Consider the following 15306-nt stretch of genomic DNA (forward strand, 5'->3'; position numbering starts at 1 on the left):
TCTATCCTGTTCCAGACCATGGACGTCGCCCACCCAACTCCCGCCCACGGGCGGGTTTACCGGTTGGGCTTCGCCTTGCGTCTCTTTGCTGTGATTTTCAGCTTCCTTCTTTCTCCTGTCTTCCTTGCTCCCTCTCCCCCCCCCCTCCCTCCGCCCCCCTTGGTTAGTTCCTCGGTCTCGAATTCGGATGGATCTCCACCGAGGTCCAAAAGATTCCATCCCCCCGGTGGTGTTCCGTTCCTTTTTCCACCAAATTTTATGTGAGTTTCGGGATGCTGTTGTTTTTTACACTGATGGCTCTAAATCTGCTGATCATGTGGGGTATGCCTTCACGTCCTCTGTTGGAACGGAAAATCATCTGCTGCCACCAACATGTGGGGTGTTTACTGCTGAATTGATGGCAATTTCCCAGGCCCTTACCTTTATTAAACAGTCCCAAAACAACCGCGTTTTGTTATGTACGGACTCGATGAGTGGCCTTCTTGCTATTGATCGGTGTTTTTCATGCCATCCCTTGGTCTCTGCCATCCATGACCATCTCACTGATATTCACCGTGCTGCTTGTTCCATTGACTTCCTTTGGGTCCCTGGCCATGTGGGTATCCTGGGTAATGAGCTCGCTGATCGTTTGGCTGGGGGAGCAGTCACTTACCCCCCAACTTCTGTAACCCCTCCTGCAGCGGATTTACGGCTTCATATCAAATCCCACTTCGCACAGTCATGGGCCAATTCTTGGGAGGCTACTCCCCTGTCTAATAAACTTCGTGCGATTAAGGTGACACCAGGCCCGTGGCGTTCTTCCTTTCGCCTCTCCTGAAAGGACTCGACCACACTGTGTCATCTCCGCATTGGCCATACCAGGCTGACCCATGGTTTTCTTTTGCGTGATGAGCCACCCCCACTTTGTGGTTGTGGAGCCTTCCAGTCAGTAGCCCACATTTTGGTTGAATGCCCCCTTCTTTTGGCTCTGCGTGCTAAGTACAGACTCTCCCACACTTTACCTTTGATGTTGGCTGACGATTCCCGGATGGTCTCTCTGGTTCTCGGCTTCCTCCGGGAAAGTGGTTTTTATTCTCAGTTTTAAGGTTTTTAATCTCTCTCTGGTGTTGGGGCAGGGCGGTGAGTGTTTGGGTGTCTCCCACTGTACGCCGTGTTCGGAGATTCCTATTCACCTCCCTGACCAAGACCCTCTTTTCTTCCCATTTTACTCTGTTTTTACCCCACCCCCCCTTTTTTTTTCTTTTGAGGATCGGTTAGTCTCCTTTTCCCATACGTACTTCTACATTCTAGCGGTTGCACCTTTTTAAGTCACAGGTGGTCTTGCCTATGCTGCTTCAGCAAAGCGTTGGGTTCATTCTCTTGCTGACTTCCCTCATTTTGTTTTTACCATTGACAACGTGACTGCCCTTTTACATTTTTAGCTTTTTCCCTTTTATTGTTCTGACTTTCTTGAGATGTCCCATTAGCGGAATGGACCATATTTGAAACAAGGGACTGCTGTTTGGTCCCTTAAACCTCAAACAACCAACCAACCATCTTTGTTTCAGTTTGACTTAGGGTGTGCTTCAGACTTCCAGGCACACATTGCTCTCCGCCTAGATGCTCAGCCATGGTTCTTCCAGGCTTGCCTCATTCCATTGGTCTTACGTCCAGCAGTCAAGCAAGAGCTCAATGGACTGCAGGCTGTTGGTGCCATTGAGTCTGTGAAAGCGAGTGCTTGGGTGACCTCATTAGTGGTGATCGGGAAACCCAACGGCTCCCTTTGCTTATGTGGGGATTTCAGAGTTACAACCAATGCACAGTCCCTGGTTGAAACTTGACCCATTCCCCGGCAGGAAGACCTTCTCACCAGACTTGCGCATGGCAAGTACTTCTCTAAACTTATCCTGGCAGTGGCTTACCACCAATTATCCTTAGTTGAGGAATCCCAGAACAGCATTGTCATCAACACGCCTTTCGGATTGTATAAATACAAGCACCTTCTATGTGGTATTTCGTCGGTGCCGGCTATTTTCCAGAAGTACCTGGAGCAGCTCACACAGCCCATCCCAGCTTGTGTCAATTATCTTGATGACATCTTGGTCACTGGCCATACATGCCATGAGCATTTGCAAAACCTCTGTACCTTATTTCATGCCCTGCAGTTTGCTGGCTTATGCTGTCAGCTTGAAAAAGTGTAGTTTCTTTCAACTGGAAGTCAAATACCTGGGGCACTGGCTCAGTACAGATGGCATTCGTCTCTCAGATCGCAATGTTGTGGCCACCAATTCCCTTCCCCACAGTAAGGATTTATCTGACCTCCAGGTTTTTTTTTGGGCAAGGATAACTACTACTTAAAGTTTTTATCCCAGGCTGTTGATGTTGCACAGCCCCTCAATCACTTGCATCACAATGGGTGCTTTTCAACTGGACTCCTGTCTGTGATCATGCTTTTCTCCACTTGAAAACTATGCTCAAGCCCGCCCCTTGCCTGACTCCCTTCTCTCTGGACTGCCACTTGGTTGTGGCAGCTGATGCTTCAGCCTATGGTATTGGGGCAGTCCTGGCTCACAGGAATGAGGATGGCTCAGAACAGCCCACTGTGAATGTTTCCAAGATGCTATCCCCAGCATGGAGGAACTATTCTCAGATTGAGAAAGAGGGTTCGTCAATTGTGTTTGCCATTCAAAAGTTTCCCACCTACCTGTTTGGCATGAAGTTCTCTCTCCTCACTGATCACAAGCATTTGGTTACCCTATTCGGCCCACACACACGCCTCCCAGAGTGAACTGCTTCACGTCTCCAGTGCTGGGCACTGTTCTTATGCAATTACACTTACATTATCCCATACAAGCCCATCTCTCAACACTCCAATGCAGATGCCTTGTCATGTCTCCCCTTGGGCACTGATCCTTTGTTCAACCAGCAGAAAGTCCTCTGCTTTCACATTGATATGGCCTGCCAAGATACACTGAACAGATTTGCTGTCACGGCTGCACAGGTCGCCTTTGTCACACACCGGGACCCCATTCTGCAGCAGGTTCTCTGCTACATGACCCATAGTTGGCCCACCTACCTGACTCGCTGGTTGAAAACTGAATTCAGCACCTGGCGGCACCTCTCACACAGGCTCTTGATTGTGGTGGGTGTTCTTCTGTTGGCCGCAGAGGCTGACACCCTTCAGGTGATCATCCCACCTGATTTGCACCAATCCATCCTATGCTTGCTAGACCAAGGACACTGGGGGATGTCCTGTATGAAAGCACTGGCTTGTCGGCATGTTTATTGGCTCGGCAACAATGGCGACATTGAACATTTGGTCCATGGGTACACGGTGTATGCGCATCACCAGGCCAGACCTTTGCAATCATTTGCACCCTGTCCCGTGCTTCGTCAGCCCTGGGACAGCATCCATCTCAATTTTCCGGGACCGTTCTGGGGAACGATGTGGTTACTCCAGATACCTGTACATGGTGCGCATGGCGTCCACCATGACTGATGCCAAACTCACGGCCTTGGCTCAGGTTCTCGCCATCGAAGGCCTGCCTCAGACCTTGGCCTCTGATAATGGCCCCCAATTCATGGCAGCCCCCTTCCACGCATTCTGTGAGGCCAACGATTCAAACACATCCGCACCCCATCTGATCCATGCGTCCTTCAATGGAACAGCAGAACGACTGGTCAGGATGTTTAAACAACGGCTGATAAAAACGGTAGAATCCTCTGCCACTACATCAGCCCTCACCTTATTCCTGAACACTTATCGCACCATGCTGATTGATGGTCATAGTCTGGCCGAACTTCTCCATGGGTGGCAACCATAGACCCTGCTCCATTTTCTGGTGCCATTGCCTTCTGAGCCCTGCTTCCAATCCTCTCAGTGCTACACCCCGGGAATGGCCGTGTGGGCCTGCTCATATGGGGGCAAAGCTGCTTGGACTCCTGCCACAGTAGTCGTGACCCGTGGGCGGCATGTGACATCGGTACGGACACAGAAGGGGCTTGAGCGCCGCCACCATAACCGACTCCGGCCTCGTACACCTATGGCACCTCACGTTCCCCAACCCCCCGCCTCATTCTGGTGTGCACGAGGCCCTCGAGTTGGCCCCACTGCTGACAGCCAACAGCTCCCCGCAGGCACGCTGACACACCTTCCTGCATCCAAAAAGATCGGAGGCGCCGTGCAATGCCCTGTCCCTCCAGTGACATTTTGATGGATTCCACGTACTGCTCTCACAACCCACCACTGGCAGTCAACAACACAGGGTCTCCCTCCGTTCCCTCCTTATGCCCACCCACCACAGCACTGTCAAGGGCATTTCTGCCCCTAAGCACAGGTTTCAGGGGGGAGATATCTGATGTTGGAAGGCGCGGAAGCTGCATGCGCGCCAGAGGGTATGGACCTGGATACCCACTAGGAATCTATGTGCTCTGGTGCACGACTGCACTGTGAGCCTCGCCATGTGAGTGCGCCACTCTCTGTACCATGTGAAGTCCATAGCCAGTCACGTTTCCCGCGGTCGTGAATTTAGGCGGCTGTGCGGTGCTACTCCGGCAGTCTGTTACTCCTCATAGTTCGCATGTGCATCTCGGCCGTAGTGCGTTCCAGTTCCATGTGTTGACATACATACTGACATTGTTTGGAGTGTTCCTGTGTTGTTGTCTCACCATGTTTATTCCCTCAGTTCTTGCTTGCTTGCCTCGTGTTGTGTCCTTGTTGGTTGTAGTGTCTGTTGTCTCCTATTTGCTCGTTTGCCCTGTCTGTTCATTGTTGGTGATGCCTCGAGCAGCTCACCCACCAGGCAGCTTCGTGTCTCCATTCTCTGCCATGCACCACAATCATTTGCGGCTATAACAATTGGGACACAGTGTTCATTGAAAGCCCACTCACACCTACCTCTACCTGCATGCATCAAGCTGACTTCAATTGTTCCAGTACACGGGGTCCTGCAAACATTGGCAAGGAGAGCTTATGCATTTCAGATGCGGAAAGCTTGAAACAACAGCTTGATCATCTTAAAAGTTGTGTTCAAGCAGAATGGCTATAGGGACAAACAGATCTATTGTGTGTTCCTGTTTGGACCATAGGAGGAACTTTCAGAAGACACTTGTAAATTGGTGGCTATCTATCCTTTTTCTGGGAGTATATCTTCAAAAATAGGAAGAATTTTTAAAAGATATGAAATCAAAAGTGTTTTTCATCTGCTAGCCAAGATTAAGAGTGCCCCTTGGCTCAGTAAAGGATTACTTGGGACTGAGGAAGCTTGGTGTGTAGAAATACTCTGCCATTATTGGGAAGCTTATATTGGTCAAACAGTTCGTATTATTCGGGGCCAGTGTGTTGAGCACCAATGCCACACACATTTGTTTCAGCGTGAGAAATCTGCAATAGCAGAGCACTGTCTTACCAAGGGACATAAAATGTAGTATGAAGAAACACAAATGATTGCCCTTGTGTCTCAGTACTGGGACTATGTCTTAAAAGAATCCATTGAAATTGGCTGTCTGACAGTCTCATAAACAGAGACAAGTATTACCCTTTAAGTAAGATTTGGAACCCTATTTTGTCAGCCATCGGAATAGTGATTTATTGATTTCACCAGCCTCCACCACTGGGGCGCTATATGTTCTCATCTGCCAGAGGGTAGTTACGACAGTTTCTTGCAAATGCTGTGTTGACCTTCTGTGGTGTATAAAAGAGCTGCCACTCACAGTCTGAATTCAGTGCCGACAAGTTTGCGCAACAACTTACTCACTTGAAGATGTTGGCCAGTTGGATTATGGAAATATTCTGTAAAGATGACTCCACAATCCAGCTGCAGATCCAAGAATAATATTATGATATTGCTCATTGCTGCACCGTGATCAAGTTTTACCTTTTTTGAGAAAATTAATATTTAGTTTACATCCACGTCATTTCATTGCAATATCATAGTAGTTGCTCACTTCGTACTAACTTGTCAGGGTGCGTATTTGTTCTTTTTCAATAGAGTAGCATCAGTAGGCAATCATAGGATTAATCAGTGTAGATAAATTCAAAAGTGTATTTGAACATGCTGTGACATCCTAACAAGACAGAAAATATTAAACTAGTAACATGTATTGTGTTATTTCTGTTCTTGTATGGATAAAAGTTAAGGTTTCTTTGCCTCCATCCTTTGCTACTTCCAAAAATATCCATTTGAATGGTTTTACTTTTTAAATATTGACATGCGTGAAACATAATTGTAGTCATAGTTTCAAGCTATACTATGTTTATTTCCAGAAACTGCCATAGAAAAACTATGCTCACTAACAGAACACAGACAGCAAAAGCTTTTTACAGTGGGGAGAATGACTAAAGTATTTTTCCATATGAAGGCTAATTTCTCTTATTTTATTTTTCAGAATAAAATTCAGTCATCAGTTGCAAGTACATTTTCATTACACTTTACCAGTTTCAACAAATTTGTCATCTTCAGAAGCTTAGTGTTCATTGAGCAGATGTCAATGTTTTCTTCATAGCAACGTAATGCCATGATATGTCCAGAAGTGTACGTGTTGTATGTGATTATTGTAAACACAGGTTGACAGTTTACAGTACCGTATTTACTTGAATCTAAGCCGCACTCGAATCTAAGCCGCACCTGAAAAATGAGACTCGAAATCAAGGAAATAAATTTTCCCGAATCTAAGCCGCACTTGAAATTTGGAGACTCGAAATTCAAGGGGAGAGAGAAGTTATAGGCCGCATTTCCAAATTGAAACAAAGTTGATCCATTGTAATATGAGACACAATTTCGGGCGAATGAATGATGATACAGCTACAGTAGTTTGCTTCGAGTCGTAAGCTTAGCAGTTAAGCTTTACCAGGTAGCCATTGCTAAGCGTCAAGCGCTCCGTCCGTATTTATACGGGTACCCTTCCTTTTCCACGTGCCTCGTCTTGTTTGAATTGATTGCTTATTTTTTCTTTGATCTGATAAGAAAATGCATTACTGTACTGTGTCATGCATTGTTTGTCGCATTCTGGTAGTGCGTGTTTACGGCCTGTAGCCGCTCACGGCAGGGCTTGCTTTTGTGCGCGCTGCTGCCGCTTACAATAAAAAAAAAAAAAAAAAAAAAAAAAAAGAGAGGAATCGTCTCATTAGCGAAACAATGGCAAGAAACTGCTATTTGTTGTTACTTACACTGCTGCTTTCTTTGATAATGATCAACAAGAACCAAATAATAGACATCGTATGATAGAAGATGTTCTGAATGAGAGTTTAGCGAAAATTTTTCTCCATTTGAAAATCTTTGCATGCGCCTCTTTAGTACATTACATTCTATACAGAAATTAGAGTCATCGTAGATTTAAAAATCTAGTCAATTGCCGTGCTTCATTTCTGACTGTATCACTATTAAACATAAGAATAATACGAATATAAACATGACATCATATGTATATTCCTCCACGTTTGCTGTTGTCTCACTAGTTTCATAGTTTATTAGGCAGACAGGACTTAAATGAGATAGCAGCCAACATGAAACAATACATGGCAAAATGTTTATATTCGTATTATTCTTATGGTGACAAGAATACTGCATGTGATTCACAATTTGTAAAAGTTCCTATTAGCAACCAACTCGTCTCACAGATAGGAAAAAAATTCAGAATGTAGAGTTGGCCATATTGACAAACATCCCAAACAGTCTCGCCAGTCGGATTTTCGTAGTACATTGAAATGCTGCTACATTCGAAGATGAACAATACGGAATTTGTATTTACTTCGTTGGATAATGTACGAAAATGCAGTGGTCGAAACTCGGGGCGGAGAAAAAAGCTCGTCTTCCACCTTTTTTTTTTTTAATTTATTTCCTGACGCAGAGGTTTTGGCGCCAGTATTTATCTTTGTGCCTACAAAGCATGCCTGTGTAGCGCTACATATATTCGATGGCAGAAGTAAGTTGTGGCGGCACCCACCAACATTTTTCAGAATTTCCGCTTGCTTTGCACTCGATTCTAAGACGCAGGCGGTTTTTTGGATTACAAAAACCAGAAAAAAAGTGCGGCTTAGATTCGAGTAAATACGGTAACTGAATCACACCTGTATATATTGTAAGCTGTTGTGCTAGTAGTGAGGAACATTTCTTGGGGCAAGAACAACAGTTTGACGTATACATAATTGTGGTTCAGTTACTGCAAATCTGTTTATAATAATCACATACAATATGTACATTCCTGGATGTATCATGGCATTATGCTTCTACAAAGAAGGTATTGACATCTGCTAAGCCAATACTAAGCTTCTGAAGATGACAAATTAGTTTGTCAGACCTGGTGAAGTGTAATAAAAGTGTATTTGCAACTGACAACTGAATTTTATTCTAAAAATATATACTACAGTTGCTGAAAATTAAAGCCATGAATAAAATATTCTGGTTTTACTACTGAGGAAGGAATATGTTGCTTGAGTCTTTGGAATATATACATTTTGATTTTAAGCCTCTCCTTGATATACATTGCCCCTCTTGTCTCATTAGCCACTGGATTTGGATTAACACTTTTCAAATGAATCCATGATAAAATGCAGTACTCCTACCTGGTATGGGCAGTACACCTCTGTGGGTGTATTACATCCTCTTACAATGCTTCCGGTGACTCTCAGTCTACCTTTCCTGTAACTATTTTTAGAGGATTGTCCCACTTTTAATTTTCTTTGGGCTGTTACACTTAGATATTTGATGGTTGTCACTATAGTTCATAATATGGAAGCATAGAGAGAGTGACTGTTAATGAAATGACATATTCTGTACACATAGGACAATGTTTGCACTAAATTCTCAATTCAACCAGTATTTATGAATTATATCAGATCATATCGGTCTCTGTGATACTGATTTATTTTTACCAGCCTGACTGGTCCTAAGGCTTCGGAACTATCAAGGTATTCATATCGGATGTTAACAATTAAATCAAACAGTGGGAAATCTAGGATGTAATGCAACAATATTATGAGAAGGAAAGTTGCTACTGACCATATAGCTGAAATGCCGAGTCGCAGGTAGGCACAACCAGAAAACTCTCTCAGTTAAAGCTTTCAATCATTAAGGCCTTCTTTAACAACTGACACATATACACACACTCATGCAAATGCAACTCACACACACAATTGCAATCTCAGGCAACTGAGGCAGTGTGGTTTCAGTTGCCTGAGACTGCAGTCATGTGTGAGAATTGCATTTGCGTGAGAGTGTGCGCGTGTGCGTGTGCGTGTGCGTATGTGTGTCTATTGTTGACGAAGACCTTAATGGTCGAAACCTTTAATTGTGAGTATCTTTTTGTTGTGCCTAGCTCAGCATCAGCATCGCCGCTATAGGATGTTAACAATTAGAAGATTTAAGTGGATTTAAATGCATAAATGGCATGCAGTCTCAAACTGGCATATGTGAAATAGAGTAGAATATTGGAAGCAATGGACATCATGCTTTTCATAACCGAGGAGGATAACTCCTTTTGGAACAACAAAACACTAAATAAAATAAATCTGATTCTATAAAACACAACAGGCTAACAAGATGCACATTGAGCACGCAATCAAATTAAAAAAGATTTAAGCAAATAAAATGCTATAAGGATGAAGATTATCAGAAGAATCAAACAATGCATAAAAAAAATACAGTGGAATGGTAATCAAGGAAAAGAAAACAGCAAATTGTGCTAGAAAAATAAAATCAAAAGTAGAATGAAATGGTTTCTGAAGAGGAAGCTAGAGTGGCTTATGGAGTAATGAATTAGGTATTATTAAAATGAGTTTTAAGATCAGTGGAAGATAAAAAAAAGAATAGCTTGGGTAAGATGGGGCTTACCAAAAGTACACCAGAACTGGAAATGGTAAAGGATGAAAATGGGGGTGCTGGTTCTTTATGTGATTTTTGTTGTTTATCGTGAGAAACTTTTTCAGATGCCAGGTGGGCTGATTCATTATATAAAAAGAGCTTAATATTGTTGAGGAGGACTAAATGTGAGTTCCAGTCAGGGTGTTCAAAAATGGTTTTCCTGAATCTGATAACAAAAATGTGGGGATGACTGCGTAGTATGTTTTGTTCTGTTGCTGTTGAGGCATAAACCTATAACTGGAATTAAGTATAAACATTCATAAATTTATATTTTTGCCATATATTTTTAAGATAATATAAAATAGATAACAATTTCATTTCAGTCTTCAGTTCTTGCCCATCAGAATATTTTGTATTGTTCTGTATCTGAAGTATTGTTTTTACTTTTCAGGTCTTCTGACATGAGTTCATTCCAGGTAATAACAACAGTACTCTCAGTAATCTAACTCGAATTGCCATTTTTGGCCTTGTTAAATAGAACACAGTATTTTTTTAAACTCATTCAAGACAAAAGTTATCCACATCATTGAGAACTGCTTTCACAAATAAATTACCATTAAATTTGGACTGATATCAGCAGAAAATGTCTTTAATGACACTGTTCCTCAGAAGGAGTGTTTTAACATTATGGCACGATACCAATAATCTGAAATTGCAAATCTAGTTTATTTTGACCTATTAGTAGCATATCACAAAAAATTCACGCTCCCAATAATAATATACCAACAGCCATTATTTTGGTTTTATTTGTTAAGCAACCAGTTTTTTTCCCACGGACATATGTGCTCCTCGGAAAGCTGTGTTGCTGATGGCTGTCCAAGGAGTGCACATCCCCATGGGAAAAAAATCTTCACATTACCAGTTGACAGTGCTGCATTGGTTTCTAACACGATGGTTACTCGATATACGCAGGCCTAAAGATGACATAATGTAATGTTGAAACTGGTTGCCTAACAAATAAAACCAAAATAATGTCTGTTGGTATTTTATTATTGGAGATCAACCAGCCGAAGTCCCGCACTCCAGACATAGGATGGAGTTACAGTTATTAAAAATTCACATTGTTGTTTCTGTCCTGGCTTCTAGCTTGACATGTTTGATACTTACACTGCCTATCTGTCTGATTATATAGAAAAACTTAATGTTATGTTTTTAAAGTAAAAAGGAAATGTACCTCAGGTTGGTGTTAGATACTTCATAGCCTGTTTAAGCCCATATTGTGAAATTTTTACATGCACAAGTGAAGGCTGTATCCAGTTACAATTAACAGTTTGTTTATTATATGAGGAAACCTGTATATTTATTTGCTTGGTCTACGTACACAAAGCGACACAATTCACATATTATAAACAATAATAGCTAGCAGCACAATCCACATATTATAAACAATAATAGCTATCAGCTTTGGTAGTTTGTTGCAACATAAAATATGAAATTCTAGTCTTCTTTTATGGAGTGCTTGAATTCATCTTGCCTTGTAAGTTTTTTTGTATCAGTTGATAATACGTCCTTTTCCTTGGGTATTCAATTTGAAATCCCATTTCTTTGGAAAGATTATCAAGTCCGTAACCTTTTGATAATAGTAATGAGATTTCAATTTTTGTTAACACTGCAATTTATTTTGCTGTTTGTGCCAACTCATTACCTTACGATTATCTTCCCCAGTGACTCAAAAACTTTAGATGTGTGTCCAGTTTCACTAAATATAATGTCACTCATGCATTGTAATTTACTGATTTTCATCTTTCATAATGATGATGGTATTGGTGAATTTTTTATTCTTCACATTGTGCTGATACTTCAGAAGTGTCTGTTACTTTATGTAGTACCATTTGAAGTCACTTACATTAAGTTGCCTCGGTAGAAACATTATCTTTACTTCTCCATACTCGTTTTTGTAGTTATTCACTTATCAACTGAAAATACAAGTTAGTGTAACAAGTCACATTTATTATTCATCCCACTGTTTGTTTTGGTAGATTATACCTTTTTATCATCATGGAGATGCATTCAATTAATAAAAAATGGATAGTTCGTGTGTATGACTTTGTGAGGGCAACTTATGGTACTGTGTGTAATGTAAATGTGACTCTGAAAGCAGGATGTGACCACAGGAAGATGGTCCCATAGGCTGCCCCCCCCCCCCCCCCCCCCCCAAAAAAAAAAAAAAGTTGTATGTACCGTAAGTAGCAATACGTCTTGCCTTTTGGATAAATATTATTTTTCCCTTCAATTTAACCTCCAGTAAAAATATAGTGATTGGAATTTGACCAATACATCATTCTCATCTGGTGAGTGCACCCAATATTTAGGCACGTCATACATTTACAGAATTCTTTTTGCTCTTCAGAATACATTCTGCTTTAGCAATGACCCCAGTGGCAGAAGACGGCATGACAGCTGGTGAGCACATAATGAACTTTTGGGGCTAGAGTGTAGAGCTCATCATGAGAAACAATGGTGCGTTACCTGTTGTCCATTGTTACTCCCTCTGCCCTCTGCCTTTGCCCCCTACCTTTTCGAGCACTACATTTTTTCTTAGCAAAAGGTCACACATGCACTCAAATATGCACTCCTGTAGCCATAATGAGACAATATACTCGATTACTGAAAGTTGTGAAGAGGTGGAGAGGAAGAAGCAGCTAGGGAGTGGAGAGAGAGAAAGGAGAGGTGTAGAGAAGGGAGTGGGTAGCGATTGGGGAGATAGAGACAGAGTGCCCACATTTGGAGGGGGGGAGGGGAGCAGTGTATGATCTGGACGGGAAAGGAGTGGTGTGGACAGAACAGAGAAGGGAAAAAATAAGGTGAGGTAGTGGGAACAGCTTAGCAGAGGTTTAGGCATTATGAGAGCACAGGGTATGATGGAGGGACATTTTCCACCTGGGTAGTTCAGAGAAAGTAGTGTTGGAAGGGAATATCCAAATGGCATGCACAGTAACGCAGCTGTTGAAATAGTTTGTGTAATGGTGCACAGGATGCTTGGCAGCTGGTTGGTAAAGTTTTCTGTTTGTCACAGTTTGGCAGTGGCCATTAATGCAAGTACTCAATTGGTTACTTGTCATGCACCCATAGAATTCTGTACAGTAATTGTATCATAGCTGATAGATAACATGGCTTCTTTCACACATGGCCCTGTGTTTGATTGAATAGGAAATGTTTGTGACTGGACTGTGGTAGGAGGTGGTGGTGGGTGTATGGAACACATCTTGCACCTGTGAAGATCACCAGGAAATGACCCACAGTTTGCAGAATTGGGAGTATGAATGAAAGAGGTTTGACAATCATCATGAACCCCATGGATCACTCCGCTCTGGTTGACCCACTTACCTTAAAAATAAGAGGAAAACGCGCGCGCGCGCGCACACACACACACACACACACACACACACACACACACACACACACAAAAGTACAAGCAAGCACACCTCACACACACGTCTGTCTCCTGTGGCAGCTTGGACCAGAATGCATTCTTTTTAATCTTTGTTGATCCATTATGGACTGTGGGACAATGGTTGGCATGTATTTCTTGATGCAATAATTTACCAACAGCTGTATGTATTGTAGAAATTTATTTTATGAACTTCTTATATGCTACCAGTTTCGGCATTACATTGATGCCATCTTCAGGCCCCACACATCATAGTTGTAAAATCGCTATATACTGAATGTAATGCGAAACTGGTAGCATATAAGATGTTCATAAAATAAATTTCTACAATATATATGGCTGATGGTAAATTATTGCATCAAGAAAAAAAGGAATGCATTCTGGTCTGATCTGCAGGAGAAGACAGTTGTGTGTGTGTGTGTGTGTGTGTGTGTGTGAGGGGGGGGGGGGGGGGGGACTGAAAGCTAATGTGTATGTGTCTCTTAATGGTGCATGTCTGCAACTTAACGTGTCATCTTTATCGTAAACATCCATCTAGCTTTTCCTTAAATTTTTGATATTCCACTCTGGAGTTTCCATTGTTTAATTCAATAATATGTTGCTTACATTATTGTAATATTCATTTCCTTGTATGGGCATGGACATGGGCATGGGACTCAGAATATCATCATCAAGAAAAACAAAATGGCATGGATGGTTCAGAGTGTGGAATGTTACACTGCTTAATCAGGGAGAGAGGTTGGAAAATTTAAAAAGGGAAATGGATAGATTAAATATAGTGGGAATTAGTGAACTGCAGTAGCGGAAGAGTAGAGCTTCCAGTCAGATCAGTTGTCATCGTCGTCTTCAGTCTGAAGGCTGCCTCTTCCCATGCTACTCCATCCTTTGCAACCCTCTTCACCTCCGAATAACTGTTGCAACCTACAACCTTCTGAACCTTAGTGTATTCATCTCTTGCTCTCCTCCTAAGATTTTTAACCCCCCCTTGCCCCCAGCACTTCCCTCCAATACTGAATTGGTGATTCCATGACAAGTCATAAGTCTTATGAAATGATTTCTTTTAGTCAAGTTGTGCAACAAGTTTTTTTTATCCCCAATTCCATTCAGTACCTCCTCATTAGTTACGTGATCTACCCACTGAATCTTCAGCATTCTTCTGTAATACCTCATTTCCAAAGATTCTGTTTTCTTCATGGCTGGACTATTTAGAGTCGACATTTCACTTCCATACAAGGCTACACTTCATACAGGTACCTTCAGATATAACTTCCGAACACTTAAATGTATATCTTTGATGTTAACAAATTTCTTTTCTTTGGAAATGCTTTTCCACCCATTGTCAGTCTACATTTTATCTTCTTCACTTTGGCTGTAATCAGTTACTTTGCCAGCCAAATAACAAAACTCATCTACTACTATAGTATCTTGTTTCGTAATGTAATTTAGCCTTACCCTTGCTTTGCTTTTGTTGATGTTCATCTTAGGCTATATCCTGCTTTCAAGATGCTGCCCATTCCATTCACCTGATCTTCCAAGTCCTTTGCTGTCCCTGAAAGAATTAAAATGTCATTGGCATACCTCAAAGTTTTTATTTCTTCTCTCTGAACTTTAATTCCTACTCCAAATTTTTCTTTGGTTTCCTTTACTACTTTCTCTATCTACAGATTGAACACCATGTCGCATTCCCTTCTCAACCACTGCTTCCCTTTTATGCCTCTAGATTCATATAACTGCCATCTGGTTTTTGTACAAGTTGTATGTAACCTTTTGCTCCCTATTTTTCACCCCTGCTTCCTCCAGATTTTCAAAGAGTGTATTCCAGTCAACATTGTCAAAAGTTTTCTCCAAATCTACAAAAAGTATATAAATGTAGCTTTGCCTTTCTTAACCTGTCTTCTAAGAAATGTTGTAGGGTCAGTATTGCCTTGTGTGTTCCTACATTTGTGTGAAATCCAAACTGATCTTCCTTGGTGTCACCTTCTACCAGTTTTTCCATTCTTCTGTAAATAATTCACATTAGCATTTTGCAGATGTGAGTTATTACATTGATAATTAGGGTATATTCACACCTGTCGG

At 41.9% G+C, this 15306-nt stretch overlaps 1 protein-coding gene across 1 annotated transcript in view; it reads left to right on the plus strand.

The window, feature by feature from the left end:
- The window catches only part of LOC126161941 (stimulator of interferon genes protein homolog), a 309484-nt gene that overhangs the window by 27246 nt on the left and 266932 nt on the right, over positions 1-15306 (plus strand). Inside the window, exon 2 of the mRNA XM_049918118.1 lies at positions 10231-10255. Within this exon, the coding sequence (XP_049774075.1) occupies positions 10241-10255 (15 nt within the window). The 5' untranslated portion in view covers positions 10231-10240. The remainder of the gene's footprint in view (positions 1-10230; positions 10256-15306) is intronic.

This window comes from Schistocerca cancellata, chromosome 2 (assembly GCF_023864275.1).
Source record: "Schistocerca cancellata isolate TAMUIC-IGC-003103 chromosome 2, iqSchCanc2.1, whole genome shotgun sequence".
In the NCBI taxonomy this organism is placed as follows: domain Eukaryota; kingdom Metazoa; phylum Arthropoda; class Insecta; order Orthoptera; family Acrididae; genus Schistocerca; species Schistocerca cancellata.